Source organism: Dipodomys spectabilis, unplaced genomic scaffold (genome assembly GCF_019054845.1).
Source record: "Dipodomys spectabilis isolate Male_0828 unplaced genomic scaffold, ASM1905484v1 ptg000002l, whole genome shotgun sequence".
NCBI lineage: Eukaryota > Metazoa > Chordata > Mammalia > Rodentia > Heteromyidae > Dipodomys > Dipodomys spectabilis.
The window spans coordinates 20,286,225-20,301,592 of NW_024870679.1; the positions used below are offsets into that span (position 1 = coordinate 20,286,225).

A 15,368-nucleotide genomic window follows, 5' to 3' on the forward strand; every position below is an offset into this window, starting at 1 on the left:
ACTGTCTCAGTCTTTGAACTTGTATTTATTTCATCTTCATGTTTCAATGATTTTCTTCTAATTATAGAGTATTGAGTTCAAAATTATATGTTTGCTGGGTATCATTGTCATTGTTGTAAAGTCGTGTCATTATTAATTTTTTATTTGTTTATTTTATTCTGGTCTGAGCTTGAATTTACAGCTTGGGGTTGTCCCTGAGCTTTTTTACTCAAGGCTAGAGCTCTACCACTTGAGCCACAACTCTACTTCCAGCTTTTGTTAGGCAGTTAATTGGAGAAGAGTCTCAAGGACTTTCTTACCCACACTGACTTTGAACCATAAGCCTCAGATCTCCTGAGAAGCTAGGATGTGTGAGCCTGGTGCCCAGCCCAAATAACATTTTTGGAGTTAAGTAGCTTTTTCTCTGACCCTAATTTTTTGTTTTAGTTTCTTTAAGCCAAAGTCCTGCTATGTAGCCCAGGCTGGCTTTGAACTACAATTCTTTTGCTTTCTCCTCTCCACATCTAACTTTTCCTGACTTATTGTTTAGCTACTTTTGGCATTCTGCATTTTTGCTATCATGTGACAGTGGAAATTTCTTTGTAATTATGTTTGTTGTATTTGTTTTAGGTTTCTTGAATCTGGAGTGTCTTCAATTGTGGGAAATTCCCAATCCATTTTTATTAAAATATTCCTTTAGTTCTTCTAAAACTAGCTTATTAATAAAAAATATTAAATACTGCTCAGGTCTTCCTAGCTTTACAATTAAATTTTGTGGCAGTACTATAGGATCATTCTTCTAACCTTTTTTTTTTTTTTTTGGTGCTGGGGCTTGAACTCTGTGCCTGGTTACTGTCTCTGCACTTCTTTTGCTTAAGGCTAGCCCTCTACCATTTTAGCCACAGCCCCATTCCCAGTTTTTTTTGAGTAGTTTTATTTTGAAGAGTCTCATGGACTTTCCTGCCTGGGATGGCTATGAACCTTGATTCTCAGATCTCAGCCTCCTGAGTATTTAGGATTACTTGTGTGAGCCACCTGTGGCTCTGTTTTTTGTAATATTACTTTTTTTGTTTTTTGGTTCTGCACTGCAGATATTGTCAAAGTATTTCTTTTTAAATTATGCTGAATTATTTTATAAATACCAGTTTCTAAATATTTGGGGACTCTACTACTTTATTTGGTTTTGTCCACAATGCCTTGTATTAAGCTTTTTTTACTTTTTATTGAGTATTACTTTTTAATCCTTAAAGTGCTATTCATTAGTTTTTTGGAAAACAGGGACAAACATCTTCTTTTAGGGACTATTTTATTTCTTTTACTAGGTACTTAGGAACATTGCAAATTTGACTCTATCTTAAGCCAAATTGAAGGTTTCCAATTCCATGACCAAACAAGCTGGCTTTTGTTTTATTTTAATTTTTTTGTTATTATAAAGGTGATATACAGAGGGATTACAGTTATATAAGTCAGTACATTTCTTTTTGGACAATGTCACCCATTCCCTCGATCTCCCAGCAGATTTTTATTTTTATAAATCTGAGTAAGGACTGAACTATGGCCAATTTCTATGAACAATTTCTATGAACTATGGCCAACTATGAACAATTTCTAATCTTTTTTTGTGATACTGGGATTTGGACTACAGGCCCTCTTTACACTTGAGCCACACCTCTAATGTTTTGTTTTAAATATTTTTCTGATAGAATCCCATGTTTTTGCCTGGGACCGGTGTCATACCGCAATCCTCCTACTTATGCTTCCTGTGTAGCTAGGATCTCTAAACATAATGCCCCACTTATTTGTTGAAATGGGATCTTGGTTTTTGCCAAATCTTGCCTTGAGCTACATACCTTTTACTATCTGCCTTCCTGGGACCTGGGATAACATGAGCCACTGTACCTGTCTTCTAACAGTATTTTTGTTAGTTTTCACCCGTGCCAGTCAATAATACATGTGTACTAATATGCTTTTGAGGGTAGAATTTATCTGTGGTTTACCCTTGTCCTCAGGGTGTGTTCTCTGAATCCTAGTAGATTCCTGGTTCTTGATTTGACTTTCTTATTGAGGAAGATAGTGAAAAGCAGAGCCTGTATTTGCCAGGAAATACTGTCACTGTGTTTACTGCAATGGCTTTCATTGCTTTGCTTAATTATCTGAGTTTTCATTGCCAGCTCCTAAGCGCTTTTAAGGGAATTTTTGAAATACACACATGGATGTCCCCCCACTTGTTTAGAAACTTGATTTATGCTTTGTTTTTTCTTGAGTTTTGTTCTTCGTGGCTTAATAAAAAATGTTACTTCCTTTGTAACTCTGGAATTGGAATCATCTTAACCAACCCAGGTTGTCAGTGGAGTCAAATGTTACAGTCAGTTGTTTCAACACCTCATATTGTACTGTCCCACAAAAATGGCTACTCAAATTAGTCTTACACTGGGCTGCTCCTTTGAGTAAGCTACCTGTCTAATGAACAAGTCAGTAATATATTCAGCTTCCTATGGTATAAAATCATCAGGAAAAAAATGCCTCAATGAGATTTCCTTCAGACTATGGCGAAGAGCATAGGCTCTAGAATTTGGCGGACCTACATTTGAATATAGATTCTCAGGGATAGTAATGAATTGAAATTTCATTCATATTGCAAAAATGAGGATGATGGTAGTGCCTGATTGTGAAGATTGAATTAGATTCTGCTTATAGCCATTTGTGAAACCTAAGTGAATCTTAATTATTTTTGTACATAGTTTTCTCACTTTTGATACGTAAAGCACTTGGTAATTTATCTGTTTTGGTCTTTGATTAGATGTTTTTTATGAAAAATCGTGCCCGAAGACAAGGTATTAACTTAAAACTTCTTCCCAATGGATTCACCAAAAGGAAAGAGAATTCAACATACTTTGATGTAAGGTAGGTTTTTAACTTCTGTATTTTATCAGGTGTCCTGGTTTGGTTTGCCTTACAACATTGCTACCTAAAGTGTGATTTGTAAACTGTTATTGAATGAAAAGATAACTGCTTAAATAGCATATCATATGACTGATAAAAATTAGAGCATGTGATAAGGAAGCTTCTCAAACGTTAATGTGCATAACCCATTACTTCAGCATCTAGTAAATATTCTGTGACTTAATTTCTTTAGGCCTGGGTAGGAGTTTGATATACTTCTTTGTTTTGGTGCTTGAACTGAGGGCCTGGGCTCTATCCCTTAGCTTTTTTAATCAAGGCTGGTAGGCTACCACTGAACTACACTTCTACTTCCTTCTAGCTTTTTTTTGGTTAATTATAAGTTAAGAGTCTCACAGACTTTTCAGCCTGTGAAAAGGGCTGGCTTCAAACTGAAATCCTCATATCAGCCTCCTGAGTAGCTAGGATTACAGGCTTGAGTCATTGGCACCTAGCTAATGTAGTACATTTTCAATAGCTTCAGTTATGCTAATTGCCTGAGGAACATTCGTGCCAAGAAAGTATTTCAGGGACAAAGTGGTAAGTCAAAGCAGAAATGCTAGTATTTCAAACAGAGGCTTTTGTGATCATTTCTACACGGAGCTCTGAATAAGACTGTACTCAAAAGCTGGCTATCAAGAAGGAGGAGACTTTGAAAACAGTTGCTCTAGTAATGAAGCTTTGAGTAGAAATAGTTAGCTACTTTCTCAAAGTGTTGAGTTAGAAAAGTCCTAAGAGTACAGAGGAAATAGGATTCCAAAGTACAGTCAGTCTTCTAGGCCTACTGTATCTGTACATTCCATATCTGCAGATTCAGTTACCCACAAATTAGAAATAGTAGGAGGGGGAACCTCTACTGAGTACTGAATATATAGACTTTTTTTTTCACTCATTCCCTAGTAATTCAGCGTATCTATTTATACAACATTTATATTGTATTAGGTATTATAATTTTCAGAGATTTAAGGTTGTTGTATTTTCTATTTTTTCTCTTTGAGACCATTAGCAACACAATACGTAGTAGGCATGAGGATCCATTTCTTAAGTTACTTCACATCTGCAAAGTGAAACAGTGACAGTTGCCTTGTGGAGTTGTGATCTTTGGTGTGTTAATTTATCTAGATAGTAAGTACCGTGTGGGAGAGAATCAATAAATAGTAGCTTGCAAATACACATTCATATCTCAACTTTAAGGAAAAATAGCACCTTTAATTCTACTATGCAGATGTGACCACTGATGCTATTTCAGGTTTCCTTCTTCTTATACTTCTACTGTTTTGATTTAATAAGGTAAAAACAGTATTAAATGTGAGTGAAAGTAAAAAAAAAAAAAAATGACATAACTACCCAGGTTAAATGTTACTTCATAAGAGTATCTGTTTAGTCATACTTGCACTGTTTTTAAAAATTCTATATAACAGAGGTAGTGAAATATAAGGTTTATCATAAACTAAAACCAGGCTGTCTTCCTAGAAAGAGATATTGAGCTACCTGCTTTGCGTTTCAATTTCTGTATCTATAAAGTGGAAATAGTAATAATGATTCTCAGTTCAAAGAAGTTTCATTTTCATCTATAGTGCATAGGAATGCCTGTTCATTTCTTCACTATCCCTGAGAATCTCTTAAAAAATAATTGTTACTAATTTGATAAGTAAATACGGTTATTTTGCTTAATATAGTTGTATTTGATTGCTACTATGATGAAACTATTTATGTGTTTTAGGTGTTATTTTAAAATCCAGATGTAAAATTTGACTTAATTCATTCCCAGTGGTAAGGTGACCTTTCATTCATAAAACCATTGTGTAAGATAGTTCAGTGAAAATTCTCATCTATATAACTGAATTGCTGTTTCATTTGTTTATTGTGTAAATTGCCCATTCTTATTCTTGTTTTTTTGTTTTGTTTTGTTTTTGGGTCCGGTCATGGGGCCTGAACTCTGGGCCTGGGCGCTGTCCCTCAGCTCTTCAGCTCAAGGCTAGCGCTCTACCACTTGAGCCATAGCACCACTTCCGGCTTTTTTCTTTTTGCTTATGTGGAGCTGAGGAATCAAACCCAGGGCCTCAGGCATGCAAGGCAAGCGCTCTACCACTGAGCCACCTTCCCAGCCCCCCCATTCTTATTCTTAAACGGGAAATGGATTGATTATTAAATCTAACTAATGAAATTTTAAATGCCTCTATTCAAATACTGAATTTTAAGGTGAGTTCTCAGCTAATGAAACCATATTTAAAGAATGTTGCTTGTTAGTTGATTAATAGCTTGGATATCTCTCCAGTATGTTCCAGTATTTTGGTCATTCTTATTTGACATTTTCATCACTGATTTAGGTTAGAGATTCTGATCTTGTTGCTGTTGACATTTGAGCTGGATAAGTTACAAGACTCAGTCATGTGCACTTTAGTGCATCTTAGTCATTATCAACTAGATGTGTGTAACATAAACACACCCACTCCTCTGTTCTAACAAAATGTGCCTTGTCAGTGCCAACTGGCCTCTGAGGACAAGAAAATTACTCTTAGACAACTACCATTTAGGTAAACACCGCAGACATATTCATTGAATTTATAGTTATAATCTTTTCTTGAGTCAAATATAGTCAAAATCAGGATTGCAAGAAATTTTGATTGCTAAAGGAAGTACATAATAAGCAAGTACGTAAGGTCCCATATAGCAACTGTAGGAAAAACTAGTGAAAAATGCCATTGAGAAGTACCTTGCTTGATATTCCTGTATTTTCTCAGTCATTCACATGAAAATGATCTAGCTTTTAGCCAGGTGTGGTGGTATACTCTTAAAGTCCCAGCACAGGAGGCAAAGTCAAGAGGATTGTGAGTTGAAATCCAACCCCAGCAGCATAGACGTTGGTTAATAAAAAACAAAAGAAAAAAGATCAACAGTTTTAAATGACTGTAGTGGGGATGAAAAAAGGGAATGCTAAATCTTTTCGAAGAATTCTGTTCAGCTTCTTGCTGTCCAGTATTATGTTTTAAAGACTAAGTTGTTTTTTTTTTCAGTTAACTTTGAAAGATGGTTAAGGCTTTGGCTCAAATAAACTTGAATTTGCTTATTGCCACTATCATTTGAGATATATTAGATAGTCTCAGGCAAGATTTAACTTAATTGGGTATAGAGAAGATTATATATATATAACTCACAGTAAATAATGTACAATGACTATCCAGATATTACATTCTCCTGTACAAAATTGTTGGGAATACAATACAAATATTACATAAGAAGCGGTACTGTTTCCACAGTGTATCCTTCAAATAGTGACATTGTATTAATAGCACAGGGAACCTTTTTTCTGCCAAGGGCCATTTGGGTATTTATAACATCATCCAAAGGCCACAAAATTAGTACAAGTAGTTGGCCAAGGAAGCTAAGGTGCATATCAAGAGCTGGGCATGTGGCTTAGTGGTAGAGTACTTGCCTAGCTTGCATGAGGCCCTGGGTTCATTTCCTCAGTTACCACATAAACAGAAAAACCCGAAGTGGTGCTGTGGCTCAAGTGGTAGAATGATAGCCTTGAGCACTAAGAGGCTCAGGGACTCAGGAACAGCACCTAGTCCCCGAGTTCAAGCCCCAGGACTGGCGTGCGCGCACGCGCGCACACACACACACACACGCATACCAGAAGTATAAAAGTGTCTATATTATTATTTATGAAAATGATTTTTGAAGGCCTTATACAACTCATAGGCCAAACATACTCCACCTGATACAATGGTTAAATAATGGATGTAAACTGGCTCAGGTTTACTGCTAACAGTTCACAAAAAAACTTTCCGTTTCAGAGATTAGAAAATTATAATGTAGGATCTGGGAAGTTGGCTTAGTGGTAGAGTGCTTCCCTCACATGCATGAGACCCTGAGTTCGATTCCTCAGCACCACATAAGCAGAAAAAAGCCTGAGGTGGTACTGTTACTCAAGTGTTAGGGCACTAGCCTTGAAGAGCTGAGAGACAGCACACAGGCCCAGAGTTCAGACCCCACGACCATAAAAATATATATATATATTATATGTAAAGATTTTTTCAGTCTTATACAAGCTTAGCTTATTTCAGCATCATTAAATGTAACTCAGTAGCTGTTTATATGTAATTAGCAGTGTTTTCCTTTCAGTGTAGTAAAATGTATATTCTTTGAAATGCACAAATCTTAAATGTGTGTTTATTGAGGGGTTTTGTTTTTGTTTCTGGCATGTGTATATGTGTCTAAGAATCAATTCATGGCTTCTACCACTGAGCCATGTCTCCAGCCACATTTCTTTTGAGTTTTTACAAATATATACATTTGTATATCCCAGTTTCTGAATATATTGAACATTACTGTATACCACGTTTTTACTAGTTAGCCCCCTCTTGTCTCTAAAGGCATCCTGTTCTAATACATACACACCTACCCCAAGATGTGTTTTGTCTGTTTTAATATATGGAAAGTTTCATGTATATGAAGTCATAGAGCTCACTTACTCTGCTGAGGATGTGGACAAGTTGAGACAAGATTTTACTACGCAGCTCAGTCTGGTCTTGAACTTAGGATTTTTATGCCTTAACATCTCAAATGTTGGAGTTACAGGCATGAACCACTATATATCTGGCTTTAATCTTTTGAATAATAATTTAGCTGTATAGGACATTTATTTGTGTATTCCACTGTCTTCTCATTTCTTGTGCCACTGTTGAGAGCACTATTATTTTAGATAGCTTTCGTTCTTTCTCTCTCTTACTTTCTCTGTCTCCTCCCTTCTTTTTCTTTCTCTTTCTCTGTCTCCTCCCTCCCTCCCTCCCTTCCTTCCTTCCTTCCTTCCTCTCTCTCTCTCTCCCTCTCTCTCTCCCTCTCTCTCTTTCTTTCTCCTTCCTTCCTTCCTTCCTTCCTTCCTTCCTTCCTTCCTTCCTTCCTTCCTTCCTTCTCTTTCTTCTTTCTTTTCTTTCTTTCTTTCTTTCTTTCTTTCTTTCTTTCTTTCTTTCTTTCTTTCTTTCTTTCTTTCTTTCTTTCTTTCTTTTCTTTCTTCTGATCTATACCTTGATCCTCTTGTCTTTGGAATTTTTCAGTTTCTTTATAATGTTTGTCTGCTTTTTACTTAGTTTTTTCATATCCAGCAAATTTATCTGATTTTTTTTAGATAAAATTGTGTTTCTTTTTCTCATTTTAAGCTTCCCGTTTTTTCTTCAGTAATTTAAAACATTTGTGTAAATAATTCCAGCATCTAAAATTCTGGAAGTTTGACCCTGCTCTCTGCCTTTTCTCCTGGTTCTTGATTATGACATTTGTTTTCTTGTTTTTTTCTTTAAATACAGCTGCAAACTCAAGTCCATCTGGGCTTTATGTAGAAATGATATGCACTTGCTTATGTTAGATACTCATTGGCACCAGTCAAGAACTTTTCATTTCTCGGTATATCTCAGACAATACTTGTAACTGAAAGTAAATCCATTTAGGGAAGCAATAGGTATGCATTGTCAATTGAAACTTTCTCCTCCCCCTCCTCTGATGTAGTTTACTTTATAATTGGGTACTGTAAAAGACAAGCAACAACAATAAAATTGAACATGACTCTCTTCTTAGTGCACTGTGTTCCATCTTACCATTCTATGCTAAGGGAGAGGATTTTTCTGGTTCATCCTTGGTTTCTGTGATCAATTTGAGATCTCCAGCTTAAATAGACTTTGCCTCATAGGACTCAGTAACTTTTGACTATAGTTTTCAGTTCTTATTTCCTTTTGGCCTCTAGAAGTTTACCTTATTGATGAACTCAATATGTCTTAAGTTGTTACTGTGTTCTATAGGAGGATTTTCAAAATATGTTTCCTGTTGTGTTGCCCTAAATATTTAAGCTGAGCATGTCTCAGTACAGTTTAGTAGTAGGAAGGAAATAGATCAGGAAGACATGATAATTACTTGATTATGTAACAATTGTTACATACATTGTTTTTTTAATTTTTTTTTATTGTGAAAATACTATACAGAGGGGTTGCAATTACATGGGCAAGATAATGAGTACATTTTTTATCAAGCATTGTAGCCTCCTTTGTTTCCCCTTCCCATCCTCCCGCCACCCCTTCACCCAATCCTCCTCCCCCCCCCCCCCACAAAGTTGTAAAGTTCGTTTTCAACATAACAACGACTTGTACATCTCATTTTGCAATGGGTCCACCTGTATCCCTAGTTAAACGATTTGTTTTTTTCCCCTTCCCCTCCACAAATTATAACAATATCAAATACAGTGAAAGCAGGGATTATACCGTGGGGGAGGGACATACAAAGCAACAAAGAAATAATCTTATAAATGTGTTAGAAACAATCGCATGAAAGAAAAAAACATTCGAATACATATCTTAGGGTTCATTTCCCTAACATCAACTTATCTGACCTTTTCTGCTTGACTTAGACATATACTAGTTTTGCACATAAGGGAAACCATGGGACCTATGTTTCTTTGGGCCTGGCTTACTTCACTAATACAGTTTTTTCCAACCAAGTCTTTCCATTTCCTAACAAATGGGGCAATGTCATTCTTTCTGATGGAGTCATAGAATTCCATTGTGTATATATACCACATTTTCTTGATCCATTCATCTACCAAGGGGCATCTGGGTTGGTTCCATATCTTAGCTATAGTAAATAATGCTGCAATAAACATAGTCATGCTGGTAGCTTTAGTGTGGTCTTGTTAACAATTGTATTTCTAAGAATTTATTTGGTAGGATTTTCCATACACAAAGAAAACGAAGTGACTATGCCTTCCTAATTTAATTTACTTACATGGAATAGTTGCCCAAAATATTAAGTGAATAAGGATAGATACAAAAATCATGTGTATTGCATACTAATGTTTTGTAAAAATATTTACATACATATATATGCTTATACAGTTATACTCCCTATAAAGGCCAAGAAATTTCAAATATTCTCTATTTTTTTTCTCATGCACGTATACTTTATATATATTATATATAATTTATAAATTAGGTACTGTAAGAGATTAATAGCATCAATAAAATTGAACATTAATATCAGTAAACACTTTACTTTGTAGGTATATACCTTTTCCAGTTTGAGGCAACAGCAGAACTAGCATAGATTTCATTTTTTAATAGTATCACAGATGGATTTAGTTTTACCATAGATCTTAGCAATCTCAGCATATGACTTTTTTCCCTTTTAATGGAAAACTTTTACCTTTTATTTAAAGAAAGTATTTTGTAAATTCTCTTTGCATCTCCAAATTGCCAGTATAACCACTCATATACTTGGGAACATTATTAAATATGTATTACTCAAGCACAGGTACTGTACAAAGCTACTCCGTGACTTACATACAGATAGCATATACTGTGTGGACATGCCACACAAAGGGATCCTTCAATCCCAGCTGTGATAAGTAGAATAACACAAGATTTTTTTAAGGCTGCTCATAACAATGCACAGTTTAATTGATGTGAAGTGGTAACAATAGTTAGAAAAAGTGCCTTGGTATATTTTCTGTTGCTATAATAAAATACTATACACTACTTTTTAAAAGAAGTTTATTTTAGGCCTCATTTCTTGGGCTGCAAAGTCCAAGATCATGGTACCAGCATCTGCTAGGTTTCTTGTTGAGGGCATCTTAGCTGCCTTAATTAACATGGTAGAAGGTATCACAGTGAAAGAGTAGAAGTATGCTAGCTCCGATCTGTCTTCTCTTCTCATAAAGCCACTATTGCCATCATGGAGGCCTTATGTTCATGGTCTCATCTCTAGATACTACCAACATGTGAATTTAGTGAATAAGTTTCAGATACAAGAACTTTGGGTCAGACATTCCTGTGAAGAGACAGGGGTGGTAATTGTATGACTTTTTGAACCTTTTTGAATTTTAGACCATGTGTATGCATTACTTATTTAAACAATAAGTAAAAAGTCATTATAGCATTAAGCAGTACCTGGATACACATTTTGAGATAGTGTTTATAAAGTATTTCAATACTGTCATGAAATTCCATCTTTTAAATCCTTGGCTACTACTCTTAATTGTGTTTTAGTATTTTGCCAGTGAAAGCCTGGAGACTGTGTTGACAGTGCTTGGCTATTAGGTTGTTTCAGTCCCTTGTTCCGATCAGAGGTCATATGCAGAGGGAATGCACATCATTTGAAAGAATGAATAGAACAGAATTTCTACTTAGTAATATAGATAAAGTATCTCTTACAGAAAATTCATGGGACCATAAGTATTTACAGTTACGGAATTGTACAAAATGACTCAACAAGTTTTGAATTAGGTATGTTTTAGGTTTTTGTATTAGGTATACTCTACCTCTACGTTTGCATAAGTTAAAGCTTAGACTTGTATTAACTACCACTCCCCAGGTAGGCACTCAGATTTGTCCCTTTGACCATTTTGTTCCCAAGTTCATCTATACATGACCTCCAACCCCCTCTCTCCACCAATCCTGAGCAACCCAGTGCCTCTGTCTACTGTTTTCCCACTGTCAGCTTTGAACTGCGAGTTCTGATTTTCTCAATTCATTCTTTTTTTTTTTTGTGTCGGTCATGGGGCTTGAACTCTGGGCTTGGGCGCTGTCCCTGTGCTCTTCAGCTCCAGGTGCTTGAGCCACAGCACCACTTCCAGTTTTTGAGTGGTTTATTGGAGATAAGAGTCTCATGGACTTTCCTGGACTTTCCTGCCCGGGCTGGCTTTGAACCGCAATCCTCAGATCTCAGCCTCCTGAGTAGCTAGGATTACAGGCGTGAGCCACCAGCACCCGGCTTCAATTCATTCTTTTGACTAGGAATTATTTTGCTTTCTGAGTATGTCTCTCTTGTAGTAAGATATTAGAATTAAGAATTAAGATAGTAAAGAATAGGGAGCCATTTCCTCATCCCTGTAATCCTAGATACTCAGGAGACTGAGATCTGAGGATCAAGGTTTGGAGCCAGCTCAGGAAGATTCTTATCTCCAATTAACCAACAAAAATCTGGGACTGGGGGCATGACTCAAGTGGTAGAGCACCAGCTTTGAGCCTAAAAGCCAATCAAGAGTATAAGACCCTGAGTTCAATTCCTAATAGCAACATACACACACACACATACATACATATGTATGTATGTAGTAAAGATACACCAATTATCACACAACAATGTCAGTATTTAAGAGTTCCAGTCCTGTTGTAAAAGCTAGCCACTAGATGTCCCTCTTGTAAAGAAATAACAAACCACTTAAACATTTTTAAAAAGTACCATTTTATTCAAGTAAAATTATAAGACTATAATTATATTGCAGTAGTGTACCCATCGACTCCTTTATTAAAGTCAGTAGCCCTTTTTCCTTGAATAGCTGTGTAGTGATACATTTCTTATTGTAGAAGCTTGAAGGGGTGGATTTTAAAAAATTGTTATTTTAAAGATGATATACAAGGGATTACAGATAAAAAATCAGGTAATAAGTGCATTTCGTTTTGGACAGTGTCACCCCTTGCTCCCTACCAGTTTTTCCTTCCTGTCCCCACCCACAAGTTGTATAGTTCATTTTCAAAATAATTGTCTAATGAGTGCCACTGCTGTATTTGTTCACCCTTTGTCTCTCCATTTCTGTGTCCCCCTTACAATCCTAAGGACAGATAAACGAACAAGATAGGAAAGAAAGAAAACAGAAACAGCAGCAAAGAAAAATCTCCTTTTTATTGCCTGAAGTTTATTTCAATATTATATGATCAGGTTCTCATAGACATTGTGCCTTTGCATTCTTCTCCTAAAATATCTTCCTGTGGGTGAATGTCTACAGTCCTGTATAATTTACCATGTTCCAGTATATAATATATATATGTATGTATATATATATATATGTGTGTGTATATATATATATGTGTGTGTGTGTGTATAAGTAGTATAGGTTTGTATTTTGCTCCAATTTGGCTTTAGAAAAGAGCAAAGGAAAATGAAATGATACAAGTAGATTTTGCATTGAGATTTGAGGAATTACATAATAATGTACTTAGTAGAAACTTGTGGATTCGTTGAAATGTTTAGTTCTGCAGTATCTGCCATAAGTGCTTTGATACAGCTCAAGAAGAATTTCAGAATAGTGGCAAGGCTTTAGAAAAGCAGTGTGGTAGAATAGAAGCTTAATGGTTCCTTCAGTCAAGCCTCCCTTCAGTCCTGGAGCTTAAAGTTAGGGTGTGGGCGCTGTCCCTGAGCTTTTGTGCTCAGTGCTAGCACTCTACCACTTGAGCCACAGCTCCACTTCCAGTTTTTTGGTGGTTAATTGTAGGTAAGCATCTCACAGCCTTTGTGCCTGGGCTGGCTTTGGTATGATCCTCAGATCTCAGCCTTCTGAGTAGGTAGGATGATAGGCATAAGCCACAGGCACCCGGCTACCAAACTCTTTTTGATCATCTTCAGTTTTAATTTAACAAATCTTTTCCCAAACACTTCCTTATTTTATGCCTCTAGAATATGTCCCTTTTCTTTCTTTTTCCTTGAGTGTAGTCTCGCATTAACTATATTCTGTATGGTCTCCTCTTGTCTCCTTTTCGACTATTGGAAATCTCAAAATATTCTTTCTACCATCAATGTTTCTTTGCCTCACTTAATTTTCCATATTGCTGCTTGGTTGGCATGTTTTTCTAAACCATGCTTTTACCATACTGACCAACCTCTCAGAATTTTCATGCTTATGTGCCCACACTAATTACTAACTCATAGAAACTTCCATTGGTTATAGGCAGAATTGTCAGTAACTAAAATTGAGTTTTCATCTGGCTTTGCAGTTTGAAGCTTTCAAATGTTATACCCCTTCTATGCATGAAATTAATACCCTCTCCTTATTCCATAGGTTTCTTAATTTGAAATTGATACCTTTCAGAAAGTTGGAAGTACCATTTTAAATATTTCTCGTTAAGTAAAACAATATGAATCTTGTACATTTATTTGCTCCTGAAAGACAGATTATTTAGTGATACTTCCTAAATGTATGTTATATGGCAAAATTACTACATGTGTAAATGAGTTTCCTTAGCAAGTTATTTTTCTGTACTTGTTTCCTTGTGGTAATAGGGAAACAGAGACAGTAATTGTGCCTGTCTCAGGTGGGAGTAGGTACATCAGAGAGATCAGGAAGTTAGGTAAAAGCATGCACTGAGCAAAAACAATCTTGCTGTTTGTACAGGTGATCCATATCCAAGTATATGTCAAAAGTTTCCTTTGTGTATCCAAATAATGTACTGAGTGTTCATTCTTCTAAATCCAGAATGTCCTCCTCTTCTGTATTTCCTAAGTATCTGTGGTGGTAGTATACATGATCATATTTCCCATTGTGTCTCCTTTAACTGAGTCCCTGTAAGTGCACACTTTCTCCACAGTTAATATGAAACAAATGCCAGCATTTATTTTTGGTATGCATATATCCTGTCTTTCTATATTCTAGTGTTTTTAGTAGAAGCTTCATTGGCATTTAAAGTTGACAGTTGTTTTTTGTAGATGGTGCGGCTGTTGTGGTGGTGATGGTGGTATAGGATGTTCTCTTGCATGACAGAAAGGCTAGAATTCCTGGCATCAGTAATGTCTGTGTGTTCCCCAGTCTTGGAGCACTGAAGTCTAATCAGCCATTTCCAAATGCCCTTTACCTTCAACCCACTGCTTTGAGTGCTCAATTGTTTATCAGTTTATTTTGAAGCAAAATGTTCTTTTTCATTTTAGTCTTTACCTGCTACATCCATTTTCTTATTATACTGTCTGCTTAAGCCAGTAGCGCGTAATTAACCTGTTTTCCTGTTATCATGTGGTAGTATTACTAATTTTTTAAAGGGTAAAATATAGAACTGGAACTTTTCAAAATATTTTCATAATGATGTAAGACGCAAAATTGTGCTTTCCATTCTCTGAAATCTTACTTATTTTAATCCATACTAAGTAACTAAACAGATCCTTTGTATTCATGCTTCCAAAAACACTTATCATGGTACTAATCCTAGTCAAATAATTTTTATGAGGAATGGTTATATTTATTTTTGAGAGACTTGGAGTTTTCACCTTGAAATATATTTTAAAAGATTGCATATAAGTAGAGAATTATGTAGCTATTTCGTACATTTTTTTTTGTTCCTTGAGGGTAGTTTCCAAATTTGGTAAATTTTAAAAAATTAAACTAAAATCTTGTAGTTCTCTCTAGAACTAAATACTTTTTTTTTCTGAAATATCATCAGATATTACTGTGTGCTTCCTAATGTTACATTTAACAGTTTCAGTCCCTCTTTTCTCTTGCTTGTAAATGTAAAAGGTAAAACCTAGAAAGAAGAAAAAATAACCCGTTATATCAATTAGGATGCTTTATATTGCATGAAATAAAAAGCTGAATTCAGACTGGTTTGAGCTATTGTACAAAGGGTATGTTGGCTCTAATAAGTGCACATCCAAGGTAAGATGGACTTCATTGTTACAGTGACTTGATTATAGTATCCAAGAAC

General features: G+C 35.8%; 1 protein-coding gene across 1 annotated transcript in view; it reads left to right on the forward strand.

Moving 5' to 3' along the window:
* Positions 1–15,368, forward strand: part of Znhit6 (zinc finger HIT-type containing 6) — a 47,748-nt gene that overhangs the window by 3,789 nt on the left and 28,591 nt on the right. The window contains exon 5 of the mRNA XM_042685249.1: positions 2,780–2,883. Within this exon, the coding sequence (XP_042541183.1) occupies positions 2,780–2,883 (104 nt within the window). The remainder of the gene's footprint in view (positions 1–2,779; positions 2,884–15,368) is intronic.